Genomic DNA, 27,745 nt, shown 5'->3' on the forward strand with positions numbered 1-27,745 from the left:
TGGCTGTGTCAGGGCGTCCCAGGGCTGCTGCCCGGAACTTGGCTCCGTGCGCCTTCGCCGCCCAGTCCCCTTATAGCCCGCGGGACCGAGTCCGGGGGACCCCTACACGCCGCTTCTGCGCGGAGCCCCGGGCCCTTTAAGGAAAGTAGGTCCGGCCCGCGGGTGCGGTCGGGCGTGCGTGTGAGGCGTCCTCCGCGACCGTGTCCTTCCGCGGCGGCTGCGAGGCGGGGCGGCGGCTGAGGCGGCCAGGTGGGTACCGGGAGGGGCGAAGGCTGGCGGCAGAGGCGGCCAAGTAGGTGCCCAGGAGGCGCGAAGGCGGGCGGCAGAGGCGACCAGGTGGGTGCCCGGGAGGGGCGAACTTAGGCGGCGAAGAGACCGAGCCCTGAGGAAGGGCGAACCCTGGCGGCGGGGAAGCTGGATCCCTCAGGAGAGGCGAACTTAGGCGGCGGGGAGGCCGAGCCTTCAGGAAGGGCGAGGCCGGGCGCGGTGGCTCACGCCTGTAGTCCCAGCACTTTGGGAGGCCGAGGCGGGCGGATCACCTGAGATCAGGAGTTCGAGACCAGTCTGGCCAACACGGTGAAACCCGTCTCTACCAAAAATACAAATTAGCGGGGCGAGGTGGCGGGCGCCTGTAATCCCAGCTACTTGGGAGGCTGAGACAGGAGGATCACTTGAACCTGGGAGGCAGAGGTTGCAGTGAGCCGAGATCGCACCACTGCACTCCAGCCTGGGCAACAAGAGGTGGGGGGCGGGGGGCAAAAAAAAAAAAGGAAAGGCGAACTCAGACGGCAGGGAAGCCGGATCCTTCAGGAGGGGTGAACTTAGGCGGCGAGGAGGCCGAGCCTTCAGGAAGGGGGAACTCTGGCGACGGGAAAGCGGAATCCCTCAGGAAGGGCGAACCCAGGCAGGGAGGCCGATTTCCCAGGAGGGGGATACAGGGTGCGGGGTCGAGCTGCGGGGGCGAACTCCTGGCCCTGCCCACTGTCCTACCGCAGGACCCCGCACCTCCCGGTGTGTGTTAAAATTCTGCAGGGCTTCAGGACCCCTAAGCCCACGCGGCATTCGGGCCCTTTCGAATAGGCCCTTCTTGCTCGGGGTCCCCAAATCGCTGGCAGGGGCCCCCCACCCCCGAAAGAGGCGCCCACCAAGGACAAGCTGCTCCTTCCTGCAGCGAAGAGGGGCTAGAAAGTGTAAGCGAGGGTGCATTTTATTAGCAGTCACTGAGAGGTGTGGGGAGATTGGAAAAGCCAATCACAGAGCGGAAAATCAGTGCTCCAAGCCGCAGCTCATCCTGGGGTAAGATTTCCAGTCTTTGTACACACTGCTTTTTTTGTTTTTGAGACGAAGTCTGGAGTCTCACTCTGTCGCCCAGGCTGGAGAGCAGTGGCGCGATCTCTGCTCACTGCAAACTCTTCCCCGCTGGGTGCAAGTGAGCCTCCTGCCTCAGCCTCCCGAGTAGCTGGGATTACAGGCACCTGCCACCACACCCAGTTAATTTTGTATTTTTAGTAGAGACGGTTTCGCCATGTTGGCCAGGCTGATCTTGAACTCCTGACCTCAGGTGATCCGCCCACCTCGGCCTCCCAAAGTGCTGGGATGACAGGCGTGAGCCACCGCACCCGGCCCACACTGCTTTTTTACACTTAACTTTTTTCTTCATTTTCTCCTTAACAGTTTATACGGGTTTAATTGACATGCAGTAAATTTCCCATATTCAAAGCAGATGGTTGGATAAATGTTGAGATGTGTGTTTTGCATGTTTCACGTCCCATCTGTGCTTTCTGCTTTGGGAGTTGCCTCCTGCACAGGCAGGAGGGAGTTCCCTGGCCGGCCTCTAAGTCGTGGTCACGACTGCCTTCCTTCTTGTGCATCATGCAGTCACAGGGGCTTCCCTTTCACGGAAGAGGCGTTGGGACGCAGAGCTGGGGACTGCTGAAGGCTGGAGCCGTCAGACCCCACAGTGATGCCTTGAGGAGCGAGTCATTCATTTCCCTGCGTGTGTGCGATAATACGGGTTTTGACCCGTGAGACAAAACCCACCTTCCTTTTCTGTTCTCCTGGGTTCACTTGCTTTCCAAGCCTGGTGTTGCTTTTGTGTAGGGAAAGCTGGATATTTATTTGTTTGGTTGTTTGGTTTGCTGGTTGTTTCAGAAGTGCAAGAGGGTGGCCAGGCGCGGTGGTTTCATGCCTGCGATCCCAGCACTTTGGGAGGCCAAAGCAGGCGGATCACCTGAGGTCAGGAGTTCAAGACCAGCCTGGCCAATATGGCGAAACTGCGTCTCTACTAAAAGTACAAAAATTAGCTGGGCATGGCCAGGCACAGTGGCTCATGACTGTGAAGCAGCACTTTGGGATCCCAGCACTTTGAGAGGCCAAGGTGGGCGGATCACAAGGTCAGGAGATCAAGACTATCCTGGCTAACACGGTGAAACCCTGTCTCTACTAAAAATACAAAAAATTAGCTGGGCATGGTGGCGGGTGCCTGTAGTCCCAGCTACTCAGGAGGCTGAGGCAGGAGAATGGCGTGAACCGGGGAGGCAGAGCTTGCAGTGAGCCGAGATTGTACCACTGCACTCCAGCCTGGGCAACAGAGCAAGACTCTGTAGACTCTGTCAAAAAAAAAAAAAAAAAGGCCCGGCGCGGTGACTCAAGCCTGTAATCCCAGCACTTTGGGAGGCCAGGGCGGGCAGATCACGAGGTCAGGAGATTGAGACCATCGTGGCTAACACAGTGAAACTCCGTCTCTACTAAAAATACAAAAAAATTAGCTAAGCGTGGCGGTGGATGCCTGTGGTCCCAGCTACTAGGGAGGCTGAGGCAGGAGAATGGCATGAACCCGGGAGGTGGAGCTTGCAGTGAGCCGAGATGGCGCCACAGCACTCCAGCCTGGTCGACAGAGCAAGACTCTGTCTCAAAAAAAAAAAAAACTTACAGAGGGAAAGGAAGGAGGGCTGGATGAGCCCCTGGGCTGTCAGAGTTGCAGAGTTGCAGCCCTGAGAACTTCCAGAAACTAGGTTCTTAACCGCAGTTGTCAGGGACCTGCTTATTAGAACTCACTGAGAAGATCTACCGATTACAGAGTGAGGACTAAGAAAGTGAACTCCCAGCATGCCACGTCCCTGTCCTCCGGATCCCCGGGATGTGTTTCCCTTTCCCCAGGAACGACTCAGGCACCCACCTCAAGCAACACCCGCCCCACTGCACCCTTCCCAGCTCCCCCTGTTTCAACAGCTTGACTTTTCTCTTTTAACTCTGGAGCTGAGCTGACCACCTGTGGCTGTGGAGGCCTTGCAGTGTAGCTGGTCCGAACTGGGATGTGCTGACCAGCTGCGGGTGGCTTATCCCTGCAATCCCAGCACTGTGGGAGGCCGAGGAGAGCGGATCACCTGAGGTCAGGCATTCAAGACCAGCCTGGCCAACATGGCAAAACCCCATCTCTACTAAAAATACAAAAATTATCCGGGCGTGCTGGCGCGTGCCTGTAGTCCCAGATACTCAGGAGGCTGAGGCCAGAAAATCGCTTGAACCCAGGAGGCGGAGCTTGCAGTGAGCCAAGATCATGCCACTGCACCCCAGCCTGGGCAACAGAGTGAGGCAACATCTTGAAAAAAAAAATTCCCTTCCAAGGAAGTATTCTCCCACCTTAGGGACCTGATAGTGGAGGTTTCAGAAAAATTCCCCACACAGCTGACTAAGAGCTTGGGGTTTTGAGGTGGGGAGTTTTAGACCTTCCCCAGCCAATGAGCTCTGTTTCTGTTTTCCTGGTATTTAGAAGGTCAAATGGCTTAAGCAGAAAAGGCAAATCCGACTTCAGGAACGGGATTTTGGGAGGAGGCCTTCACTTCTGCCTTTCGGAGTCCCAGAGAAGTCGCTGGAACACACAGTGGGTGGCTGTGGTCCAGCGTGTGCCTGGCTGCACACAAAAAAAGGCTGAACTTGGGTTTTCTTTCAGACTTTGACACGATACCTTCTGGGGACCGCGCCTGGCCTCCTCCTTTTTCCTTTTTTTTTTTGAAATGGAGTCTCTTGCCCAGGCTGGAGTGCAGTGGCACAACCTCGGCTCACTGCAAACTCCGCCTCCTGAGCTCAAGAGATTCTCATGCCTCAGCCTCCCGAGCAGCTGGGATTACAGGCGTGCGCCACCACACCCAACTAATTTTTTGGTGTTTTATTAGAGACTGGATTTCACCACGTTGCCCAGCTCAGGCACTCTGCCTGCCTCGGCCTCCCAAAGTGCTAGGATTACAGGCGTGAGCCACGTGCCCCGCCCCCTTTTCCTTTTGAGTATACCAAAATGACTGTTTTTCCTTATATACCCAGACTGGGAAAAGTGTGTCAGTGTACCACAAAGATTTACAGAGGATCGTGCACTGTGTCTCATGCCTGTGATCCCAGCACTCTGGGAGGCCAAGGCAGAAGGATAGCTTGAATCCAGAAGTTTGAGACCAGCCTGGGCAACATAGTAACACCACATCTCTACCAAAAATATAAAAATTAGCTGTGCATGATGGCATGCGCCTGTGGTCCCAGCTACTTGAGAGGCTGAGGTGGGAGGAGTGTTTGAGCCCAGGAGGTTGAGGCTGCAGAGAGCGGTGATCGCACCACTGCACTCCAGCCCGGGTGACAGAGCGAGACCTTGTCTCAAACAGACAGCAGAAAAAAACAAAAAACAAACAAACAAAAAAACCTTCCTTCCAAACACAATAGTTCCTTTTTTTTTATGGTTGTACCAATTTATTCTTCTTTCTTCTTTTTTTTTTGAGACGGAGTCTCGCTCTGTCGCCCAGGCTGGAGTGCAGTAGCGCTGTCTCAGCTCACTGCAAGCTCCGCCTCCCGGGTTCGAGCCATTCTCCTGCCTCAGCCTCCCAAGTAGCTGGGACTACAGGTGCCCGCCACCATGCCCGGCTAACTTTTTGTATTTTTAGTACAGACGAGGTTTCACCGTGTTAGCCAGGATGGTCTCAATCTCCTGACCTCATGATCCACCCGCCTCAGTCTCCCAAAGTGCTGGGATTACAGGCGTGAGCCACCTGCCCGGCCATTCTTTCTTTTTTAGGACAGAGTTTTGCTCTTATCACCCAGGCTGGAGTGCAATAGCACAATCTCAGCTCATTGCAACCTCTGCCTCCCAGGTTCAAGTGATTCTCCTGCCTCAACCTCCCGAATAACTGGGACTACAGGCGCCCGCCACCACTCCTGGCTAATTTTCGTATTTTTAGTAGAGACACGGTTTCACCATCTTGGCCAGGCTAGTCTCGAACTCCTGACCTTGTGATCCACCTGCCTTGGCCTCCCAAAGTGCTGGGATTACAGGTGTGAGTCACTGTGCCTGGCCTATTACTCCTTTTTTTTTTTTTTTTTTTTAAACAGAGTCTCACTCTGTCGTCCAGGCTGGAGTGCAGTGGCCGGATCTCAGCTCACTGCAAGCTCCGCCTCCCAGGTTCACGCTATTCTCCTGCCTCAGCCTCCCTGAGTAGCTGGGACTACAGGCGCCCACCACCATGCCCGGCTAATTTTTTTGGGATTTTTAGTAGAGATGGGGTTTCACCATGTTAGCCAGGATGGTCTTGATCTCCTGACCTCTGATCCGCCCGCCTCGGCCTCCCAAAGTGCTGGGATTACAGACATGAGCCACCGCACCTGGACTTTTATTCCTTCTTTTTTTTTTTTTTTTTTTTGAGACGGAGTCTCGCTCTGTCGCCAGGCTGGAGTGCAGTGGCCGGATCTCAGCTCACTGCAGGCTCCGCCTCCCGGGTTCCCGCCATTCTCCTGCCTCAGCCTCCGGAGTAGCTGGGACTACAGGCGCCCACCACCTCGCCCGGCTAGTTTTTTGTATTTTTTTAGTAGAGACGGGGTTTCACCGTATTAGCCAGGATGGTCTCGATCTCCTGACCTCGTGATCCGCCCGTCTCGGCCTCCCAAAGTGCTGGGATTACAGGCTTGAGCCACCACGCCCGGCCTATTCCTTCTTTAACAAAAAAGGTCTTAGAGGCTGGGTGCAGTAGCTCACGCCTGTAATCCCAGCATTTTGGGAGGCCAAGGTGGGCGGATTACTTGAGGTCAGGAGTTTGAGACCAGCCTGGCCAACATGGTAAAACCCCGTCTCCTACCAAAAATAACAAAAATTAGCCGGTCATGGTGGCGCACTCCTGTAATCCCAGCTGTTTGGGAGGCTGAGGCAGGAGAATTGCTTGAGCCGGGGAGGCAGAGCTTGCAGTGGGCCGAGGTGGCGCCACTGCACTCCAGCCTGGACAACAGAACGAGACTCCATCTCCAAAAAAAAGATCTGGCTATCCATGCTGTTTCGCAACTTATTTTTCGCACTTATCGGATATTGGGTGTCCTTCTGCGTCAGGGCCTGTGTCTCATTCTTCTTAAAACTGTGTGGCTGCGCTGTCCTGGATTACACGAAGAGCAGACTCCTCTGGATTGAGAAGCTTTGGCTCGAGTTAAAGGCTTTTCTTTCTAGCCAGATGGGCTTGAGAATGATTCTGCAGGAAGTGTGTGTTCCCTGATCTGGCCTGCAGCTGGTGCTGGAATCTTTTTTTTTTTTTTTTTGATGCGGAATCTCGCTCTGTCGCCCAGGCTGGAGTGCAGGGAGTGCAGTGGCGCGATCTCGGCTCACTGCAAGCTCCGCCTCCCGGATTCACACCATTCTCCTGCCTCAGCCTCCCGAGTAGCTGGGACTGCAGGCACCTACCACCACGCCTGGCTAATTTTTGGTATTTTTAGTAGAGACGGGGGTTTCACCGTGTTAGCCAGGCTGGTCTTGAACTCCTGACCTCTGGTGATCCGCCCACCTCGGCCTCCCAAAGTGCTGGGATGACAGGCCTGTGCCACCGCGCCCGGTCTGGCGTCTTGGTTGTAGGGTTACTTACTACAGGAGTCAATTTCACATAGGTTTCTCTCCCTTTTCTTCCCCACAAGTCCTGGGTTTTTTCTCTTAGGTCTTCTGGTTTTAATGCAGAGCTTATATTTAGCTTATTAGTTTTAAAAGTGTGTTAAAGGCCGGGCGCGGTGGCTCAAGCCTGTAATCCCAGCACTTTGGGAGGCCGAGACGGGCGGATCACGAGGTCAGGAGATCGAGACCATCCTGGCTAATATGGTGAAACCCCGTCTCTACTAAAAATACAAAAACTAGCCGGGCGAGGTGGCGGGCGCCTGTAGTCCCAGCTACTTGGGAGGCTGAGGCAGGAGAATGGCGGAAACCCAGGAGGCGGAGCTTGCAGTGAGCTGAGATCTGGCCACTGCACTCCAGTCCGGGCGACAGAGCGAGACTCCGCCTCAAAAAAAAAAAAAAAAAAAAAAAAAAAAAAAAAAGTGTGTTAAAATAATGACCATATTTTTATCACTGCTAGGTTTAATGTCATATTTCATTGACCATAGGTCCCACAGGAAAGGAGGAAGTTGTTATTGACTTCCTGTGTGGGGCTGGGGCCAGGGTCTCCCCCGGGTACTGAGTCATTCTCCGGGGTGGAGTGTCCTGGGCACTGCAGGGTGCTGAGCAGTGTCCCTGGCCTCCACCCACTCCATGCCAGGAGCTCCCCCAAAACCTGACAATTACAGATGTCCCCAGACATCACCCAGCGTTGAGGGGCAGAATCGTCACTGTTTTCAGCCTGTGGGGGCAGGGGGCAGGGTGGTCTGGCCCTGACTCCGCCCCCCAACACCCTCTGGGCCATGAGGCAAATGGGAGAAAAAAGGAAATGGTCGGGGGTGGGAACCACTCAAAGCATGGACAGTTCCCGCAGGGGACAAAGGGATGGGCTGAGCTGGGACACCTGTGGGGGGAGTCACACCTGAAGTGCCATGGAGAATCAAGACAGCCTGAGTCACCAGGCCAGCTCTGCCGGGCTGCAGATGCTGGTTTCAGAAGCGCTCAGCAGCTGAGGATCTCTGAGGATGCGGGCTTGGCTGGGCTAAGATGGGTCGGGTGTCGGGGGCCCCAGAATCCCCTCAGAATCCCCAAGTGGAGTCCCTTGTAGATGACATCAGAGAGGAAGCTGCCAATCTAACTGAGGTCTTGCCCCAGGGCAGTTTTGCCCCCAGGGAACTTGGACATGGTGGGGTGGGGGGCGTTTGTGTTTGTCACAACTAGAGGAGGGGGTGCCCCCGGCATGCAGTGGATGGAGGCCAGGAACATTGCTCAGCACCTGCAGTGCCCAGGACAAACTCACCCCAGAGAAGGATCCAGCCCTGAATGCCAGGTGGGGGACTGCATTAGTTATTTGGAAAAAGAAAATCAAGTCTGCTCCCTCCTCACACCAGACAGCAAAATAAACTCCCAATATGGCAGACAGTATAAACCAGGGGACCCCAGCTCCTGGGATTCTCCTCCTCTCCCCCTCATCATTCAGGGTGTGGATTTCTTTTTTTTTTTTTTTTTTTTTTTTTTTTTGAGACGGAGTCTCGCTCTGTCGCCCAGGCTGGAGTGCAGTGGCCGGATCTCAGCTCACTGCAAGCTCCGCCTCCCGAGTTCCCGCCATTCTCCTGCCTCAGCCTCCCGAGTAGCTGGGACTACAGGCGCCCGCCACCACGCCCGGCTAGTTTTTTGTATTTTTTTAGTAGAGACGGGGTTTCACTGTATTAGCCAGGATGGTCTCGATCTGACCTCGTGATCCGCCCGTCTCGGCCTCCCAAAGTGCTGGGATTACAGGCTTGAGCCACCGCGCCCGGCCCAGGGTGTGGATTTCAATGTGTGTAGCCTCCTAGGACCTCAGCAGAGTAGAGGATCATGGGCCACAGAGTCTCTCGGGGGTCCGTGGAATCCCCTAACCCAAGGGGTGTCAATGGAGGGTGATTCTGCCCCCAAGGGACACTGGGCCAAGTCTGGGACATTTGTGTTTTTCTCATGACTGGGGGTGCCCCTGGCATGGAGTGGGTGGAGACCAGGACGCTGCTCAGCACCCTGCAGTGCCCAGGATGGCCCCTCCCCAGAGAGTGACCCACGCTGACATCCACAGTGCAGAGACGCTGCCCTAATGGCAGACACACCAGATTCAGAATTGAAGGATCTGAGTTCAAGCCCAGACTCGTACCTTTCACCTCACACCCTCAGGCGAGGCAGCTGGCCTCAGCTTCTGCACGTGCAGCATGGATGAGCCCCTCCCGCCAGCCAGGGAATGATGAGTTTCACAAGAGTAGGTCCTCCAGGGCCCCGGCAGATGCCAGGCCTGTTTACTAATGACAGCAAAGGTCCATGATCACTTAGCAGGAATGAGAACGTCCACTTTCTACCCGCCCTGCCAGCCTCTCAGGGCTGCGGCATGAACCCCTGCAGGGTTGGTTTATGAGTGCGTAGGGAAGTGCTCCCCAGAAGGCGGGAGAAACACGGGTGGTCAGATACATGTTTGCACCTCTGACAACCCACAGTCACTGTGTACTAACTAGTGATGCGGTTGGCAATTTGTAAAAATTATTCATTAAAGAGGGAGACAGCCAGGCTCAGTGGCTCACATCTATAATCCCAGCACTTTGGGAGGCCAAGGTGGGAGCACCGCTTGAGGTCAGGAGTTTAAGAACAGCCTGCACAACATAGTAAGACCCCCGTCTCTACAAAAAATACAGAAATTGCCGGGTGTGGTGGCTCGCGCCTGTAATCCCAGCACTTTGGGAGGCCAAGGTGGGCAGATCACGAAGTCAGGAGTTCGAGACCAGCCTGGCCAATACGGTGAAACCCCGTCTCTACTAAAAATACCAAAAAAAATTAGCTGCGTGTGGTAGTGCGCGCCTGTAGTCCCAGCTTACTCAGGAGGCTGAGGCAGAAGAATCCTTGAACCCAGGAGGCAGAGGTTGCAGTGAGCCAAGATCGCGCCACTGCACTCCAGCCTACGCAACAGAGCGAGACTCCATCTCAAAAAAGAAAAAAAAAATACAAAAATTAGCCAGGTGCACAGCAGTAGTCCCGGCTACTCAGGAGACTGAGGTGGGAGGATTGCTTGAGCCCCGGAGGTTGAGGCTAGAGTGGGCTATGATTGTGCCACTGCACTCCAGCCTGGGTGACAGAGCAAGACTTTGTCTCAAAAAATAAATAAATAAAGCAAACACAAACAGTTAGGTCCCTGGCTCTGCACTCGCAGGACAAGCTTTTTCCCCCTCGGCACTGTGGACATTTAAGGCGGATTGTTCTCTGGGGTGGGGTGTCCTGGGCACTGCAGGGCACTGGGCAGCATCCCTGGCCACCACCCACTCTGTGCCAGGAGCATCCCCCAGTTATGACAGCCACAAATGCCCCCAAACATCACCCAGTATCCCCCGGGGTGCAGAATCGCCCCCCAGGTGAGACCTCCGCCGCGGCTGAGTGTGGCTGAGAGCTCTTCACAGTGGCCATGAGGAGGCGAGACTGGGATGGGCCCCTGGCTCCCACTGGGCAGGCTCAGAGCATGGCTCCTGCCTCCCCGTTCAGACTGAAGCCATCCAGGAGGCCAAGAAGGCGGTGCCACGTCAGTGGTGCCCAGTAAAGCCCAGACCCTGTGGCCTCGGCAGTAAAAGTTCCGTGGAAGGAGTGTGGCCTGGGTTTGGACGGGAGCTTGGGGCGTTCCTCCGTGTGGCTTCCTCTTTCTGACGCTTGGGCTCTTGTTTTTTGAAACCTTGGGCTGGGTCCTCTGAAGCAGGCACCACAGGTGTCCGTGACGTCTCATCACTGTAACTGTCCCCTAGGTGACATGATCTTCGCTTTGTTTTGAGACAGGGTCTCACTGTGTCCCCCAGGCTGCAGTGCAGTGGCACAATCATGGCTCACTGCAGCCTCGACCTCCTGGGCTCAGGCGATCCTCCCACCTCAGCCTCCCTAGTAGCTGGGACTATACAGGCACATCCACCATGCTTGCCTAATATCTAAATATTTTTTGCAGTGACGGGGTCTCATTATGTTGCCCAGGCTGGTCTTGAGCTCCTGGCCTCAAGCAGTCCTCCTGCCTTGGCCTCCCAAAGTGCTGCAATTACAGGCATGAGCCATTGCACCTGGACAGGATTTCTTTTAGGGGTGATGGAAGTGTTCTGGAATTAGATAAAGGTAGTGGTTGGGCAACTCAAACATGCCAGGAGTCACGTAACTGTACTCCTGAACTGTAACTGAAAAGGTTAAAATGTGTGGTATGTGAGTCGAATGTCAATCTAAAAACAGAAGAAAAGATTGTCAGGAGAATTCGGACAGTATGCTAACCCCTTGATAACACCTGGCCCGGAGTGGCCTGGACAGGCCTTGCTTCCTGCCTGCCTGCTTTCCCACAAGAGAAGTCAGGGACTCAGTCTCAAAAAAATAACAGTAAAAATAAAAAACAAATAAGTACTCAAATTTTGGAAGGTGGCTCTGGGACGCTGCTTTTTTTTTTTTTTTTTGAGGCAGAGTCTCGCTGTGTCGCCCAGGCTGGAGTGCAGTGGCACGATCTCAGCTCACTGCGAACTCCGCCTCCCGGGTTTAGGCCATTCTCCTGCCTCAGCCTCCCAAGTAGCTGGGACTACGGGTGCCCGCTACCACGCCTGACTAATTTTTTGTATTTTTAGTAGAGAAGGGGTTTCACTGCATTAGCCAGGATAGTTTCTATCTCCTGACCTCGTGATCCGCCCTCCTCAGCCTCCCAAAGTGCTGGGATTACAGGCGTGAGCCACCGCGCCCTGCCGACGCTGCCTTTTTTAGCAGGACAGATTCTGGACTGGGAGCATCTTCCAGCCAAGTATCAGGGCTGCCAGGCCGGGAGCCAGTGTTGTGCACTGACCTAGAACACAGGGAACTGACGTCTCCGCTCAGGGCTTGTCTCTCAGGCGCCTCCTGTGCTCTGGGGCAGCGGTCCCCGAGGCAGTGACAGGATGTGGAAACCTCCGGAAGGAAGTGGGTGACTGGTCTGTGAGCTGCTGCACCTTGGCGAGGGAGGGGTCATACCAGTTGGTTGCTTAGAGAAACTGTGTTTTTTTTTTTTTTGAAAAAAAAAAAAGCGTTGCAGCAGGGGAATTTGTCATCTCACCTTTCATTTCTCTAGAAGTTTCCAAGGATCACTTGTGTCTCGTCCGTGGGAAGACCAGGGGAGCCGAGAAGGCCTTGGTGTGGAATTCTGAGAGCTGATTCCTGCCTTGTCTTCCCCACACTGTCCCTGGAGAAATCTGAGAAGAGCAGAGCGGAGGGAGCCTCAGACACGGTAACCAGCCCCCAGCCTCAGGGGACAACGAGGGCGGGAGGCAGGGTCCTGAGGCCGTCCTGGCCTTTCTTCGGAAAAAAACCCCTTTCTGTGGCCGATCACCCCTTCGCCAAGGAGCCTGTGTTTGTTCCTGATAGAAAACAGTTTGCTTAGGCCGGGCACAGTGGCTCATGTCTGTAATCCCAGCACTTCGGGAGGCTGAGGCGGGAGGATTTCTTGAGGCCAGGAATTTGAGAGCAGCCTGGGCAACATGGCGAAACCCCTGTCTCTACTTTAAAAAAAAAGAAAATTAGTCTGGGTATAGTGGCTCACGCCTGTAATCCCAGCACTTTGGGAAGCCAAGGCAGTAGGAGGAGAGGCTTTGGGAAGCTGAGGCAGAACTCACTTTAGACCAGGAGTTCGAGACCAGCCTGGGCAGTGTAGTGAGACCCTATCTGTACACAAAGTTTTTTTTTTTTTTTTGAGACGGAGTCTCACTCTGTCGCCCAGGCTGGAGTGCAGTGGCTGGTTCTCAGCTCACTGCAAGCTCTACCTCCCGGGTTTACACCATTTTCCTGCCTCAGCCTCCCGAGTAGCTGGGACTACAGGCGCCCGCCACCTCGCCCGGCTAGTTTTTTGTATTTTTTTTAGTAGAGACAGGGTTTCACCATGTTAGCCAGGATGGTCTCGATCTCCTGACCTCGTGATCCGCCCGTCTCGGCCTCCCAAAGTGCTGGGATTACAGGCTTGAGCCACCGCGCCCAGCCTACACAAAGTTTTAAAAACACAAGCGGGGGCCTGTGGGAACAGCCACGTTCTCCCTAAGGCTCAGCCCAGGTAAGGGTCTCCTCCTGTGGCCGCAGTCAGCCCCGGGCTGCCATACCACTGCTGGAAGGCCCCGCCTGCCCAACCAGGTGGCATGGTTGGAAGCTATGCCCCCAAATTGGCACGGAAGACCCTGAAATCCACAAAGGGCAGCACCGGGATGGCGGGTTGGGTTTTGCTCTGTGCTGTGATTTCTGTTGGTGTTGGAAAGTCGGCTGTGAGTTGGCCCAGACGTGAAGTGGAAATGGGGAGGAGGGAGGCAAGTGGGCCTGACTGGGTGGATGTTATGTGCTCGCCTGCGTGGTTTCCTCTCTGGTCAAGTGAGGCCTGCACTCACCCCATCTAGGCAGGCGTGTGGGGACGGAGGTGACTGGTCCCCGGTGTGGAGGAGCATCTCGCTCAGCGCCAGGTGGGCCGTGGCCTGGAGGTGGCCACCATTTTCCCTTCTCCGGAGGGGATTTATTGATCTTGTGCTGCAGGTGGTGTGGCCTGAGGGCACGTGTGGTTTGCAGAGCTCATTGCTGGGGCAGGTGCTGGCCTCTGGGATGCTGAGCCATCAATGGGGAAGGGCCTCAGGTCCCCACCAATGGCTCCCACCTGCTCAGCCCCAGCATGGATGCGTCCTGGGCTCCCCAGCCCCAGGGGGATACCGGAAGCACAGAGGTGGCCTCTTTGAATCAGGTGCTTCCCAGGGAGGGTCTGAGACTCGGCTGTGGGATCGCTCCTTCCTTGGGAAGTGGGCAGGGGTGGCCAGGCACAGTGGCTCACACCAGTGATCCTGGCACCTTGAGAAGCTAAGGTGGAAGGATCGCTTGACTCCAGGAGTTCCCAAGACCAGCCTAGCAACATAGTGAGATCCTGTCTCTACAAAAAAAAAAAAAAAAAAAAAAAATTACCTGGTGGTGAAAACATTATAAAATATTATGGCAGTGAGTGCCCGTGGTCCCAGCTATTCAGGAGGCTAAGGCAGGAGGATCCCTTGAGCTAGGAGGTTGAGGCTGAAGTGTGAGCCATGATCCTGCCACTGCGCTCCAACCTGGGCAGCAGAGCAAGAACCTCTCTAAAAATAGAAGAGAAGCAAGCAGGGTGGTACCTGTGTGCTCACCCTGGGGTTGTGCCCCCCCCAGCAAAACCAGGACGGGTCAGCAGCCCCTGGACTTGGAGCATCCACGTGGCTCTGCTGGGCAATGGAGGGGCCCCATGGTGGAGCAGCACTGGCCCGGGAAGCGTGTGTCACTAGGTTTGTGATCAGACGGCTGCCCGCATCCCCGAGAGTTGCTGAATTCAGGGAGTTGTGGGGCAGAAACAGCGGTGGCTTCACACACAGAGGCCAGGGTTTGAGCCCCGGGCAGTTCACCCACTAGCCGTGTGGCGTGAGACACTGCTGTAGAGTCAGTCATAATCTTGAGCCACGATCTCACCAGAGCGATCTAATCTTAACCCCAAGGGACATTGGATGATGTCTGGGGACATCTGTGGTTGTCGCAACTGAGGGTGCTCCTGGCAGGGAGTGGGTGGAGGCCAGGGACGCTGCTCAGCCCCCTGCAGTGCCCAGGACGGCCCCACCTCAGAAAACGATCCAACCCCGATGTCCACAGAGCCAGCGGGTAGAGGCCTGGTTTTCTGGGCCCTGGTTTTCGCATCTGTGAAGTGGAGATGGGGTTTTTGTCCCAGGAAAATGAAAAGTGTAAGTTCCTAGTTGGGTGTTAACCCTGGTGGCAGGAAGTCATGATGGTGGCTAAGGGCCCCAGGTTGGCACTGGGGAAGTTCAGGCCTTTCTGGTCACTGCAGAGTGTGTGGGACCAGTGTCCTCTTGCCACCTGTGCCCAAGCTGCCCTGAGCAGTGCCCCCAGCCAGTCCTTACCAGGTGCTCCCTTGTGACAAACCATTGACCCTGTACCTTCTTATGGTGCAGACTCTGTTGTCACTGTGTTCACAGTGGACACCGTGTTTTGTTTTGTTTTGCTTTGTTTTGAGGCAGAGTCTTGTTCTGTCGCCCAGGCTGGAGTGCAGTGGCATGGTCTCAGCTCACTGCAACCTCTGCCTCCCGGGTTCAAGCGATTCTCCTGCCTCAGCCTCCCGAGTAGCTGGGATTACAGGCACGCGCCACCACGCCTGGGTAATATTTGTATTTTTAGTAGAGACAGGGTTTCACCGTGTTGGCCAGGATGGTCTCGAACTCCCAACCTCAGGTGATCCGCCCGCTTCAGCCTCCCAAAGTGCTAGGACTACAGGCATGAGCCAACGCACCCAGCCTCTAACTTGCTTTTCTTCCAAACAATGCAGCATCTCTTCCCCCGACGCCCGGGCCCTGTGAGCATTTGGGTCCAGATCATTCTCTGGTGGGGGCCGTTCTGTTGTCTGTTGGGGGGTATCCTAACCCTAAGCCCTGGGGCCTCTGGAAGGATCCAGCTCTGCTCACTCCTTATTTTTATTTTTTATTTTTTGAGACAGAGTCTTATTCTGTGCCCAGGCAGTGATATGAACGTGGCTCACTGCAGCCTCGAACTCCCAGGCTCAAACGGTCCTCCCAGGACCTCCTAGGCATGCGCCACTACACCCAGCTAATTTTAAAATTATTTTGGCCGGGTGCAGTGGCTCAAGCCTGTAATCCCAGCACTTTGGGAGGCCGAGACAGGCGGATCACGAGGTCAAGAGATCAAGACCATCCTGGCTAACATGGTGAAACCCTGTCTCTACTAAAAACTACAAAAAACTAGCCGGGCGAGGTGGCAGGCGCCTGTAGTCCCAGCTACTCGGGAGGCTGAGGCAGGAGAATGGTGTGAGCCCAGGAGGCGGAGCTTGCAGTGAGCTGAGATCCGGCCACTGCACTCCAGCCTGGGCAACAGAGTGAGACTCCGTCTCAAAAAATAAATAAATAAAAATTAAAAATAAAATAAAATTATTTTGTAGGCCGGGGGCAGTGGCTCAAGCCTGTAATCCCAGCACTTTGGGAGGCCGAGACAGGCGGATCACGAGGTCAGGAGATCGAGTCCATCCTGGCTAACACGGTGAAACCCCGTCTCTACTAAAAAATACAAAAAACTAGCCGGGCGAGGTGGCGGGCACCTGTAGTCCCAGCTACTTGGGAGGCTGAGGCAGGAGAATGGCGTAAACCCAGGAGGCGGAGCTTGCAGTGAGCTGAGATCCGCCACTGCACTCCAGCCCGGGCGACAGAGCAAGACTCCGTCTCAAAAAAAAAAAAAAAAAAAAAAAAAAAAAAATTATTTTGTAGAGACGAGGTCTCGCCATGTTGCTCAGGCTGACCTCAAACTCCTGGACGCAAGCCATCTACCCACCTCACCCTCTCAAAGTCCTTACAGGCGTGAGCCACTGTGCTTGGCCTGTCCACACCTTACATTTAGCCCTACAGGATCCATTCCCAACAGCTGGGAGCTTCCCCATGATAGACGGGTGTTGTTTTCAGCCCGAAATTTGTGGTGATTTGTGATGGCAGTCCCAGGACACTCTCCCAGTCATGTATCGTGAGGAATGAGACACAAGACAGGACTTGATCACAAGTTAACAGCAGCACAGCCAGGCGCGGTGGCGCACGCCTGTCATCCCAGCACTGTGGAGGCCAAGGTGGTGGATCTGATGAGGTCAGGAGTTTGAGACCAGCCTGACCAGCACGGTGAAACCCCATCTCTACTAAAAACACAAAAATTAGCCGGGCGTGCTGGCAAGTGCCAGTAATCCCAGCTACTTGGGAGGCTGAGGCAGGAGAATTGCTTCAACCCAGGAGGCAGAGGCTGCAGTGAGCCGAGACCATGCCACTGCACTCCAGCCTGGGTGACAGAGCAAGACTCTGCCCCCCAAAAAAAAACGAGGGGCCGGGCGCGGTGGCTCACGCCTGTAATCCCAGCACTTTGGGAGGCCGAGACGGGCGGATCACGAGGTCAGGAGATCGAGACCATCCTGGCTAACACGGTGAAACCCCGTCTCTACTAAAAAATACAAAAAACTAGCCGGGCGAGGTGGCAGGCGCCTGTAGTCCCAGCTACTCGGGAGGCTGAGGCAGGAGAATGGCGTAAACCCGGGAGGCGCAGCTTGCAGTGAGCTGAGATCTGACCACTGCACTCCAGCCAGGGCGACAGAACAACACTCCGTCTCAAAAAAAAAAAAAAAAAAAAAAAAAAAAAAAAATGAGATGGGGTTGGGATGTACCAGAACATGATGAATGTGTGTTTATTTCTTGGGAGCGTTGCATGGAGCCCAGTGGGCCTGGGCATGCATGGGCCTTACTCCCTCTCCCCTTTCTGACTCCCCTTTCTGCTGGGTCCTCTTCATGCTGTGGTGAGGACCCCTGCCTTGCCCAGTGCCCTGCATGGGCCTTGCCCCAAGTGTCACAGTCAAGTCTGCCAGTCCAGGAGGTGCACCCAGCAGAGCAGGGTGGGGTCTGCATCCACTCTGGGCCTGCCATGGTGCTGGCGTCCTGGTAGTGACAACGGTGTTGGCAGTGACAGGCCCTGTGTGCTGAGTGTGAACCTGGCACATGCGCGGTGTGTGATCCAGGTCGTCCCTCCGCCCTGTGCAGGATGGACTCTGTCTCTCTCCCCTGAGGATTCTCAGGGGAGTCGGCGGATGCTGGGGCCCCACGCCAGAGCAACCCCCAGGTGTCTTACAAGTCACCGCTCAGGTGTGCGTGAGACTTGGGCTGGCGCCTGGAAGTTTCCTCATTTATATGGTGCCTTGAGGTGGACAGCTGCCCCTGGAATCACCCAGCATCTCGCCATGTGATCCAACATGGAAGGGGGTCTTTGCAGATGAAATCAAGCGAAGAGGGATCACACCAATCGCAGGGGTCCCTGACCCAGTGACCAGTGACTTGGGCACAGCGGACAACGCTGCCATGACAGAGATTCGTCAGCTCTGGGCCGCATGTCCGCGACGAAGGTGTGGGCAGGGCTGGGTCCCTCTGAGACCGAGGGGCATCTGCCAGGCTTCTCTCTGCTCCTGGCAGTGGCCAGCATCCTGGGCCCTTCGCTTGTGGAAGCATCACCCCCATCTCTGCCTCTGTTCTCACATAGCTGTCTCCCCCGTATCCGCCTCACTCATAAGGACATTTGTCTCTGACTGTAGGGCCACCCAAGTAATCCAAGATGACATCCCTCAAGACCTTTTTCCACCTAGGCTGCCATGCACAGGCTGCGGGCATTGGGGCGTGGCTTCTTTGTGGAGGCCACAGTCCGGCCTGCGTAGTCCCCTATAACCGGCATCTTAGCCTGCCCCCACACTCGAGCCCCAGAGTGCCAGGTAGCAGCAAGTCCAGGCCCCAGCCAGGTAGCAGCACCGGGGAAGATGTGGCCCCTGCGGGCTCTTGGGGTCCGGCTCTCTGAACCTTCTGCTGTGAGCCAGTCAGGCCTCGCCATGTGCAGTTCTGTCCACTGAGGAGGTGGCCCCCTTTGGGTGAAACTCCTTAAAGTCAGAAGTCCAGGGGATGTTTTGAACCCTGCCACTAGGGGCTGGGTGCAGTGGCTCAGGCCTGTAAGCCCAGCACTTTGGGAGGCAGAGATGGGAGGATCACGTGAGCCCAGGAGTTGGAGACCATCCTGGGCAACATAGAGAAACCCCGTTTCTACTAAAAGAAAATTACCCAGCTGTGGTGGTGTGTGTCTGTAGTCTCAGCTAGTCAGGAGGCTAAGGTGGGAGGATCGCTTGGGCCTGGGAGGCAGAGGTTGCAGTGAGCCATGATGGTACCACTGCACTCCAGCCGGGGGAACAGAGTGAGACCCTGTCTCAGAAAATAAAACAAACAAAAAAAACAAATCCTGCCGCTTGTGCCGTCAGCATGAGTTTCCGGGAAATTCTGTCACCTCCAGCAGGTCATGATTCCCCTGTGTATTTCAGATCCACGGGAGAGTCGTGGAAATTCTGTCACCTCCAGCAGGTCATGATTCCCCTGTGTATTTCAGATCCACAGGAGAGCTGTGGAGCTTGGTGAGTGTTTTGTGGCCTCTCGGGTTGGTCAGCACCCCCAGCCAGCTGGCCCAGGACCCCTCTGCAGAAGCGTTCCAGGAGAGCAGGCGTCACCAAGATGTCCAACCCCTTCCTGAAGCAAGTCTTCAACAAGGACAAGACATTCCGCCCCAAGCGCAAGTTCGAGCCGGGCACCCAGCGCTTCGAGCTGCACAAGAAGGCGCAGGCGTCGCTGAACGCCGGGCTGGACCTGCGGCTAGCCGTGCAGCTGCCCCCGGGCGAGGACCTGAACGACTGGGTGGCCGTTCACGTGGTGGACTTCTTTAACCGCGTCAACCTCATCTACGGCACCATCAGCGACGGCTGCACGGAGCAGTCCTGCCCCGTCATGTCGGGGGGCCCCAAGTACGAGTACCGCTGGCAGGACGAGCATAAGTTCCGGAAGCCCACGGCACTCTCCGCGCCCAGGTACATGGACCTGCTGATGGACTGGATCGAGGCGCAAATCAACAACGAGGACCTCTTCCCCACCAACGTCGGTGAGTCAGTGGTGAGCAGGGGCTGGGGATACAGAGCCTTCCGGAAAAGTCGGGGAGGCCAAGCACAGTGGCTCACACCCGTAATGCCAGCGCTTTGGGAGGCCGAGCCCAGGGATCACTTGAGCCCAGGAGTTTGAGCTCAGCCTGGGCAACATAGCAAAATCCCATCTCTAGGAAAAATTTTAAAAATTAGCCAAGCATGGTGGTGCACACCTGTGGTTGCAGCTAGTCGGGAGGCTAAGGTGGGAGGATCGCTTGAGGCTAGGAGGTTGAGGCTGCAGTAAACTATGATCGTGCCACTGCACTCCAGCCTGGGCGACAGAGCAAGACCCTGTCTCAAAAAAAAAAAAAAAAAAAAGCCGGGTGCGGTGGCTCAAGCCTGTAATCCCAGCACTTTGGGAGGCCGAGACGGGCGGATCACGAGGTCAGGAGATCGAGACCATCCTGGCTAACACAGTGAAACCCCGTCTCTACTAAAAAATACAAAAAACTAGCCGGGCGAGGTGGCAGGCGCCTGTAGTCCCAGCTACTCGGGAGGCTGAGGCAGGAGAATGGCCTGAACCCGGGAGGCGGAGCTTGCAGTGAGCTGAGATCCGGCCACTGCACTCCATCCCAGGCAACAGAGCAAGACTCCGTCTCAAAAAAAAAAAAAAAAAAAAAGAGAGACTCCATTTCTGAGTCTTCTCCTAAGTCGGGCTGCGCTTAGTAGCCTCGCTTCATCCCGAATCGCTCCTGGTGACTCCTGTCTCCCTCACCCCAAAGCAGAGAAGGGCGGGATCAGCATCAGGCCTGGAGTCCTTCGCAGAGGAGACAAGTACCCCTGCCAGCGCTGGGCCCAGTGTTCTCAGTGGTTTCAGAATCACTGCCATGGAGCCCCTGGGCCCACCAGGATCATCACCCTTTGGTGGGACCTCCTGCCCAGCTCGATGTGTAATCCACTGTGTGGCTCTCAGGGGCACCCTGTAAACGTGGGTTTGTGGGTGATCATTGGGGCACCTCCCTCCAGAGTACAGCGGATCTTTTTTTTTTTTTTTTTTGAGACAGTGTCTCACTCTGTTACCCAGACTAGAGTGCAGTGGCACCATCTCAGTTCACTTCAACCTCTACCCCCCAGGTTCAAGCGATTCTCCTGCCTCAGCCTCCTGAGTAGCTGGGATTACAGGTGTGAGCCACCACACCCGGCTAATTTTTTTTATTTTTCAGTAAAGATGGGGTTTCTCCATGTTGGCCGGGCTGGTCTCGAACTCCTGACCTCAAGTGATCTGCCTGCCTTGGCCTCCCAAAGTGCTGGGATTACAGGCGTGAGCCACCAGCCCCCGGCCTGCCGGCAATTTCTGTCTGGAAGCCCCTTGTCACATCCAGGAGCAAAGGGTTCTGGACATGGACTTGATTGAGTTCGTGGACCCGTCCCACCTCTCTCCCTGCAGGCACGCCGTTCCCCAAGAACTTCTTGCAGACGGTGCGGAAGATCCTGTCGCGGCTGTTCCGCGTGTTCGTGCACGTCTACATCCACCACTTTGACCGCATCGCGCAGATGGGCTCCGAGGCCCACGTGAACACCTGCTACAAGCACTTCTACTATTTCGTCAAGGAGTTCGGCCTCATCGACACCAAGGAGCTGGAGCCACTGGTGCGCGGGCTTGGGGCTGAGGCTTGGGGTTACGATGGGACTAGCGGCCCGTGGCAGAGGCATCCTTCCGGGGCCAGGACCCTGACTGCCCGCCGTCGGCCCAGCAGCTGGCGGCCCCGGCTTTCCCTGGGTCACAGCCCCGGGCCCTAGAGTTGGGTCCCGGGGTACCCTGCTGATGGGACAGGTGGTGAGGTAGCCGGGAGGGATCCCGCGTTCTCCCCCGGAGCAAATCCAGGCGGCAGTAGCCGGGAGGGATCCTGCGTTTTCCCATGGAACAAATCCGGGCAGTAGGTGCAGTTTCCTCCGCGCCGGCCCCGCCTCCCCGCCTGCTTGCTCCGCCTTCACAGGCCTGAGCTCAGGTGTGCCAGAGCGCAGCTCAGTGTCCCTTATGAAAGGGATAGGAGCTGGCGCAGACTCCACCCTAACTTTGTGTGTTTTTGTTTGTTTTGAGACCTAGTCTCACTGTCGCCCAGGCTGGAGTGCAGTGGTGCGATCTCGGCTCACTGCAACCTTCGCCTCCCGGGTTCAAGTGATTCTCCTGCCTCAGCCTCCCAAGTAGCTGGGATTACAGGCACCCGCCACCATGCCCAGCTAATTTTTTGTGTTTTTAGGAGAGACGGGGTTTCACCGTGTTAGCCAGGATTGTCTTGATGGATCCACCTGCCTCGGTCTCTCAAAGTGCTGGGGTTACAGACGGGAGCCACCGTGCCTGGCCTTTTTTTTTTTTTTTTTTTGTTTTGGAGCTGGAGTCTCCCTCTGTCACCCAGCCTGGAGTGCAGTGGTGCGATCTTGGCTCACTGCAACCCCCACCTCCCGGGTTCCAGCAAGTCTCCTCCTCAGCTTCCTGAGTAGCTGGGATTATAGGCACGTGCCACCACGCCAAGCTAATTTTTGTATTTTTAGTAGAAACCGGTTTCACCATTTTGGCCAAGCTGGTCTCGAACTCCTGAACTCAGGTGATCTGCCTGCCTTGGCCTCCCAAAGTGCTGGAATGACAGACGGGAGCCAGCGCACCTGGCCTAGACTCCACCTGACTTCTGCAGCCAGCCGGGTACCTCTGCACCCACCCTTGCCTGTCTGCTTTCCACGCTACCAGGTTTTATCCAGAGACTAACCCAGGGACCAGATTCCTCAGTGTGGGGTCCACGTCCCTGAAGCCAGTGTGGCTTCTTGAAATTGGGGCCCACATTTGTGACTCGGTGATGGGACCAGCAGTGGAGTGGGTGCCCGTGATTCAGGGCCTGGCCCTGGAGCCTGCCCAGGGGCTGCTCTGTTCCCCAGGTGGTCGAGCGCTGTGTGGATGTGGTGGCCCTGATGTGAGAGCGGGAACCCACCAGCCTCCCAGTGGCTGGGACCACGGCCACCACGCCCGGCTAATTTTTTATTGTGTTTCAAGATGGGGTCTCACTATGATGCCCAGGATGTTGTTCTCAAACTCATGGATGCAAGCAGTCCTCCCGCCTTGGCCTCCCAAAGGGTTAAGATGACAGGTGGGAGCCATCACTCTCTTACAACTTTAAAAAATGGTTAAAAATGGACAGACGAGGTGGCTCCCACCTGTAATCCCAGCACTTTGGGAGGCCAAAGAGGGAGGATCACTCGAGCTCAGAAGTTTGAAAACAGCCTGGGCAACATAGGGAGACATCTTCTCTACAAAAATTAAAAAATTAGCCAGGCACAGTAGTGTGTGCCTGTGGTCCCAGCTACTCAGGGGGCTGAGACAGGAGAATCACTTGAGCCTGGGAGGTCGAGGCTGCAGTTAGCCAAGATTGTGCCACTGTACTCCAGCCTAGGTGACAGCCAGTAACCTGTCTCAAAAAAAAGAAAAGAAAAAAAGAAAAGATTAAGGCCGGGCACAGTGGCTCACGCCTGTAATCCCAGCACTTTGGAATGCCAAGGCGAGTAGATCATGAGGTCCAGAGTTCGAGACCAGCCTGGCCAATGTGGTGAAACCCCGTCTCTACTAAAAATACAAAAAATTAGCTGGGGTGGTGGCGGGCACCTGTAATCCCAGCTACTCAGAAGGCTGAGGCAGGAAAATCGCTTGAACCCAGGAGCTGGAGGTTGCAGTGAGCCGAGATCATGCCATTGCACTCCAGTCTGGGTGACAGAGCAAGACTCTGTCTCAGGAAAAAAAAAAAAAAAATTAGCCAGGCTTGGTGGTGGGCACTTGTGATCCCAGCTACTCAGGAGGCTGAGGCAGGAGAATCATTTGAACCCAGGAGGTGAAGGTTGCAGTGAGCCAAGATTGCACACAGCACTCCAGCCTGAATGACAGCATGAAACTCCATTTCGAAAAAAAAAAAAAGATTAAAAACATCTTCACATAACTTCCTCATTTTTGTGTATCCCATTTCAGGCTTTGCTACCGGTAAGCATGTTGCTAAATTTAAAATTAATAGTTGCATACTCGGTGGGTCTAAAGGTGGGATCTTCTCTTTTTTCTTTGTTTTTCTTTTCTTTTTTATTTTTCTTTTTTTCTGTATTCTAGAACTTTCCTTCCAGTGTCCCAGTCTGTATAAGACAGGGGTCAGCAAACTGCAGTCCCCTGGCTAGCTTCCTGTTTTTGTAAATAAAGTTTGTAGGGTTTTGTTTTGTTTTGTTTTTGAGACAGGGTCTCGCTCTGTCTCCTAGGCTGGAAGGCAGTGGTGCGATCTCAACGACTGCAACCTCCACCTCACAGGTTTCAAGTGATTCTCCTCCCTCAGCCTCCTGAGTAGCTGGGGCTACAGGTGACCACCACCACGTTTGGCTAATTTTTTTGTTTTTTAGTAGGGATGGGGTTTCACCATGTTAGCCAGGATGGTCTCGATCTCCTGACCTTGTGACCTGCCCACCTCGGCCTCCCAAAGTTGTTTTTTTCTCTTTTGAGACAGAGTCTCGCACTGTCACCCAGGCTGGAATGCAGTGGCGCTATCTTGGCTCATGGCAACCCCCACCTCCCAGGTTCAAGCGATTCTCCTCCCTCAGCCGATTACAGGCGCCCGCCACCATGCGTGGCTAATTTCTGTATTTTTAGTAGAGATGGGGTTTCACCGTGTCATCCAGGCTGGTCTCAAACTCCTGACCTCAGGTGATCTGCCTGCCTCTGCCTCCCAAACTGCTAGCATTACAGGCATGAGCCACCATGCCTGGCTGTAAATAAAGTTTTATTGGCAGCGAGGTAGACTCATGAGGTTACCAGTTGTTTGAAGTGGCTTTTGAGGTACAAGACAGAGTTGAGCTGTCATGACAGGGACGGTCTGGCCCACAGATCTGAAAATATTGACTCTGGCCTCATGGGGTAGCCTGCTGCCCCTGGTCCCAGGCGTGCGATTGCCTGTGTGGTTTTTGTTGTTTGGGGGTTCAGGGAAGCCCCCAGCTGCCGTCCCTCTGCCTGTGCGTCTCGGTGTGTCTGCTGTTTGCATCACCCCTTTTGGGAGTGGCTGGTGGGAGCTGATGTCCTGCTTGCTCTTAACAGAAAGAAATGACCGCCCGTATGTGCCACTAAGAGCCCCGCGGGCCGCCCGGTGCCTGAACTGCCTCTGGGGCCTCAGAGACTTGAAGGAAGATGCTCTGGAACCGTCATCACGCTTCTCTCCAGCCTGAGCTCTCAGGGAGCCCAGGGGCCAGGCCGCTGAGCAGGTGCTGGTCCTCAGGAGCTCCAGCCCTGGATGGCAGACGCCTTCCTCACCGTCTCGAGCCTCAGTCTCCCTTCTGGGACCGAACATGAACTCTGTCATTCTGTGTGTTACTAGCAACCGGAAAAGCCCACTGTGTTTTTTAAACCACTTCCACTGTCCAGGAGCTGGACGGCTTCCAGGGTCACTCCCCGCCCTGGGTGGCTCCCCGGCTCCTGGAACTTCTGCCCCAGCCCTCGTCCCCACCTGATCCTGCCTCCACCTCACTGGGGACCCCCTGGGGCTGCTGTGGCCACAGCCCTGCCTGGGCCTATCTCTCAAGGGCACCCAGCGTGCTCAGCCTCCTACATGTCTCCTGTTGGGGAGGCTCCGAGCCCCTGAGGGCGGACATCTCCTGCCGCAGGCCTTTACTCTGCGCTCCCCACCGGCAGCCGCTGGTGTCCCTTCACACAGAGGCATGACCTGGACCCGGGCATCCTCTTTCCTCCCTCCCCAATCTCTTCCATTTTCCTACAGATTTTTTTTTTTTTTACAAACTAGAGACAGGGGTCTCGCAGAACTCCTGGCCTCAAGTGATCCTCCCACCTCGGCCTCCCAAAGTGCTTAGATCACAGGTGTGAGCCACCGCACCCAGTCCTCTCTCTTACTCCGTGCACTCTGCTTCCTCAGTTCTTCCGAAACACGCATCTGAAACATTCAGGGCTTCCTGGACTCCTGGGAAGCCACGGCCTGCACCCCGGCTGCTGACTCATTTCCTAAGGGCCCCTTTGTGTATCATAAAGGGTTTGATTTTTATAGTCACATTTACGACCATCTTGAGATTTTTTTTTTACTTTTTTTTTTTTTTTTTTTTTTTTAATGGCGTCTCCCTCTGTTGTCCAGACTGGAGTCCAATGGCACGCTCTCGGCTCACTGCAACCTCCACCTCCTGGGTTCAAGTGATTCTTCTGCCTCAGCCTCCCGAGTAGCTGGGACTACAGGCGCCCACCACCATGCCTAGCTAATTATTGTATTTTTGTTTATTTGTTTGTTTCTGTTTTTGAGACGCAGTCTCGCCCTGTCGCCCAGGCTGGAGTGCAGTGGCGCAGTCTCCGCTCACTGCAAGCTGTGCCTCCCAGGTTCATGCCATTCTCCTGCCTCAGCCTCCCAAGTAACTGGGACTACAGGTGTGTGCCACCACGTCTGGCTAATTTTTTGTATTTTTAGTAGAGACGGGATTTCACCGTGTTAGCCAGGATAGTCTTGATATCCTGACCTTGTGATCTTCCCGTCTCAGCCTCCCAAAGTGCTGGGATGACAGCCGTGAGCCACCACGCCCAGCCTAATTACTGTATTTTTAGTAGAGATGAGGTTTCACCATGTTGGCCAGGCTGGTCTGAAAACTCCTGACTTCAGGTGATCCGCCCACCTTGTCCTCCAAAAGTGCTGGGATTACAGGCATGAGCCACTGCACCAGCCTAAAGAATTTTTAAATCAATAACATAGTGAGCCCTCTGCCTCCTCGGAATGATGTCCTCTTTCCTTCCGACCAACCCAGGCAGGACTCTTCTGTGGCTGGACGCCTCTCCCCTGGTCTGGAATCTTCCAGTTCTTCTAGAATTGGCCTTTCCCAGATGCTGCAGACTTCCAGTTGAACCCCTTTTTCTGTGTGGTCCCTGGGGCTGCAGGACCAAAATCCATGAGCTCTGTGTCCCCTAGACCCTTGGAAGCTGAGAGCAGGGCACTGAGCAAAGGCCGCCACCTCCTCTCCCTGACTGAACCCCTGCCACCCTACTCCTCACCAGAATTGTCAGTGGCCTTTCACCACGGTGGCCCTTCCTGCCCGAGCCCTGCACTGTCCCAGACCACACAGAAGTCTGATCACCTCTGGGTGCCTGGGATGGTCACCAAAGAGAAGGACGCTGTCCCCATCTCTCCTGGCTTCTGCCAGAAAATCCAACAAGTGCAATTAACATTGTCACCACCGGCCGGGCGCGGTGGCTCAAGCCTGTAATCCCAGCACTTTGGGAGGCCGAGACGGGCGGATCACGAGGTCAGGAGATCGAGATCATCCTGGCTAACACGGTGAAACCCCATCTCTACTAAAAATACAAAAAACTAGCCGGGCGAGGTGGCGGGCGCCTGTAGTCCCAGCTACTCAGGAGGCTGAGGCAGGAGAATGGCGTGAACCCGGGAGGCGGAGCTTGCAGTGAGCTGAGATCCGGCCACTGCACTCCAGCCTGGGCGACAGAGCGAGACTCCGTCTCAAAAAATAAAAAAATAAAAAAAAAAAAAAAACATTGTCACCGCCGAAGCCTGAAGCTCCCAGAACTCGTCCTTGATCCAGAAGCCACTGGGTTCAGCTCTTGGAGCCTCCAGGAGAGGGACCTCCCAGCCGAGCCCTCAAGGACTCCATGAAACCAGGATCTGCTTGGTGGAATGTATCCCCTTGTACCTGCAAGGTGAAGCCCAGACACCCACACCTCTGTCTCCCCCAGGGCTCAGGACGTCCCCAGCAGCCCAGCCATGCAGCTTCCCAGGTGGGTTTGGGAGGTGGGAGCAGGGACCATCCCTGTCCCCTTCACCCTCCCTCCATCCACCCCAGAGACCACCCTCCCCCAGCCAGATACGGAATAAAACTATAGACGCAGACGTCGGAATAAATGGTGTCGTTTTGGTGCCCATGGCGGCTGGTGCTCACTTCCCTTTTCCTGCCAGTATTAACAGGGTGCCCTATCCCAGGGGTGAGCTTCAGGTCTTGGGGCCGAGAAATTTTTTTTTTTTTTTTTGACAAAGTCTCATTCTGTCACTCAGGCTGGAGTGCAGTGGCTTGATCTCGGCTCACTGCAGGTGCCACCTCGCTGGTTCACGCCATTCTCCTGCCTCAGCCTCCCCGAGTAGCTGGGACTACAGGTACCTGCCACTGCGCCCGGCTAATTTTATTTTATTTTATTTTTTAATTTTTAATTTATTTTTTATTTTTTATTTTTTGAGACAGGGTCTTACTCTGTGGCCCAGGCTGGAGTGCGGTGGTGCGATCATAGCTCACTGCAGCTTCAACCTCTAAGGCTCAAACAATCCTCCCGCCTCAGCCTCCCAAGTAGCTGGAACCACAGCTAC

General features: G+C 55.1%; 1 protein-coding gene across 5 annotated transcripts; it reads left to right on the plus strand.

Annotated features, from left to right (window-relative positions):
• Window positions 1-108: 108 nt before the first annotated feature.
• On the plus strand, window positions 109-24,792 carry MOB3A (MOB kinase activator 3A). Of its 5 annotated transcripts, none has more exons than XM_033195186.1 (5): window positions 109-249; window positions 11,979-12,134; window positions 18,854-19,396; window positions 20,824-21,026; window positions 24,487-24,792. In XM_033195186.1, the coding sequence occupies exons 3-5, from the start codon at window positions 18,976-18,978 to the stop codon at window positions 24,514-24,516; spliced, it is 654 nt and encodes a 217-aa protein (XP_033051077.1). In that variant the 5' UTR covers window positions 109-249; window positions 11,979-12,134; window positions 18,854-18,975; the 3' UTR covers window positions 24,517-24,792. The 5 variants fall into 5 exon arrangements, with proteins under 5 accessions (XP_033051077.1, XP_033051076.1, XP_033051079.1 ...); XM_033195185.1 differs by having other exon boundaries at window positions 197-336; XM_033195188.1 differs by lacking the exon at window positions 109-249 and adding an exon at window positions 757-1,296.
• The last annotated feature ends 2,953 nt before the right edge of the window (window positions 24,793-27,745 follow it).

This window comes from Trachypithecus francoisi, unplaced genomic scaffold (genome assembly GCF_009764315.1).
Source record: "Trachypithecus francoisi isolate TF-2019V2 unplaced genomic scaffold, Tfra_2.0 Lachesis_group5, whole genome shotgun sequence".
NCBI classification, from domain to species: Eukaryota; Metazoa; Chordata; class Mammalia; order Primates; family Cercopithecidae; genus Trachypithecus; species Trachypithecus francoisi.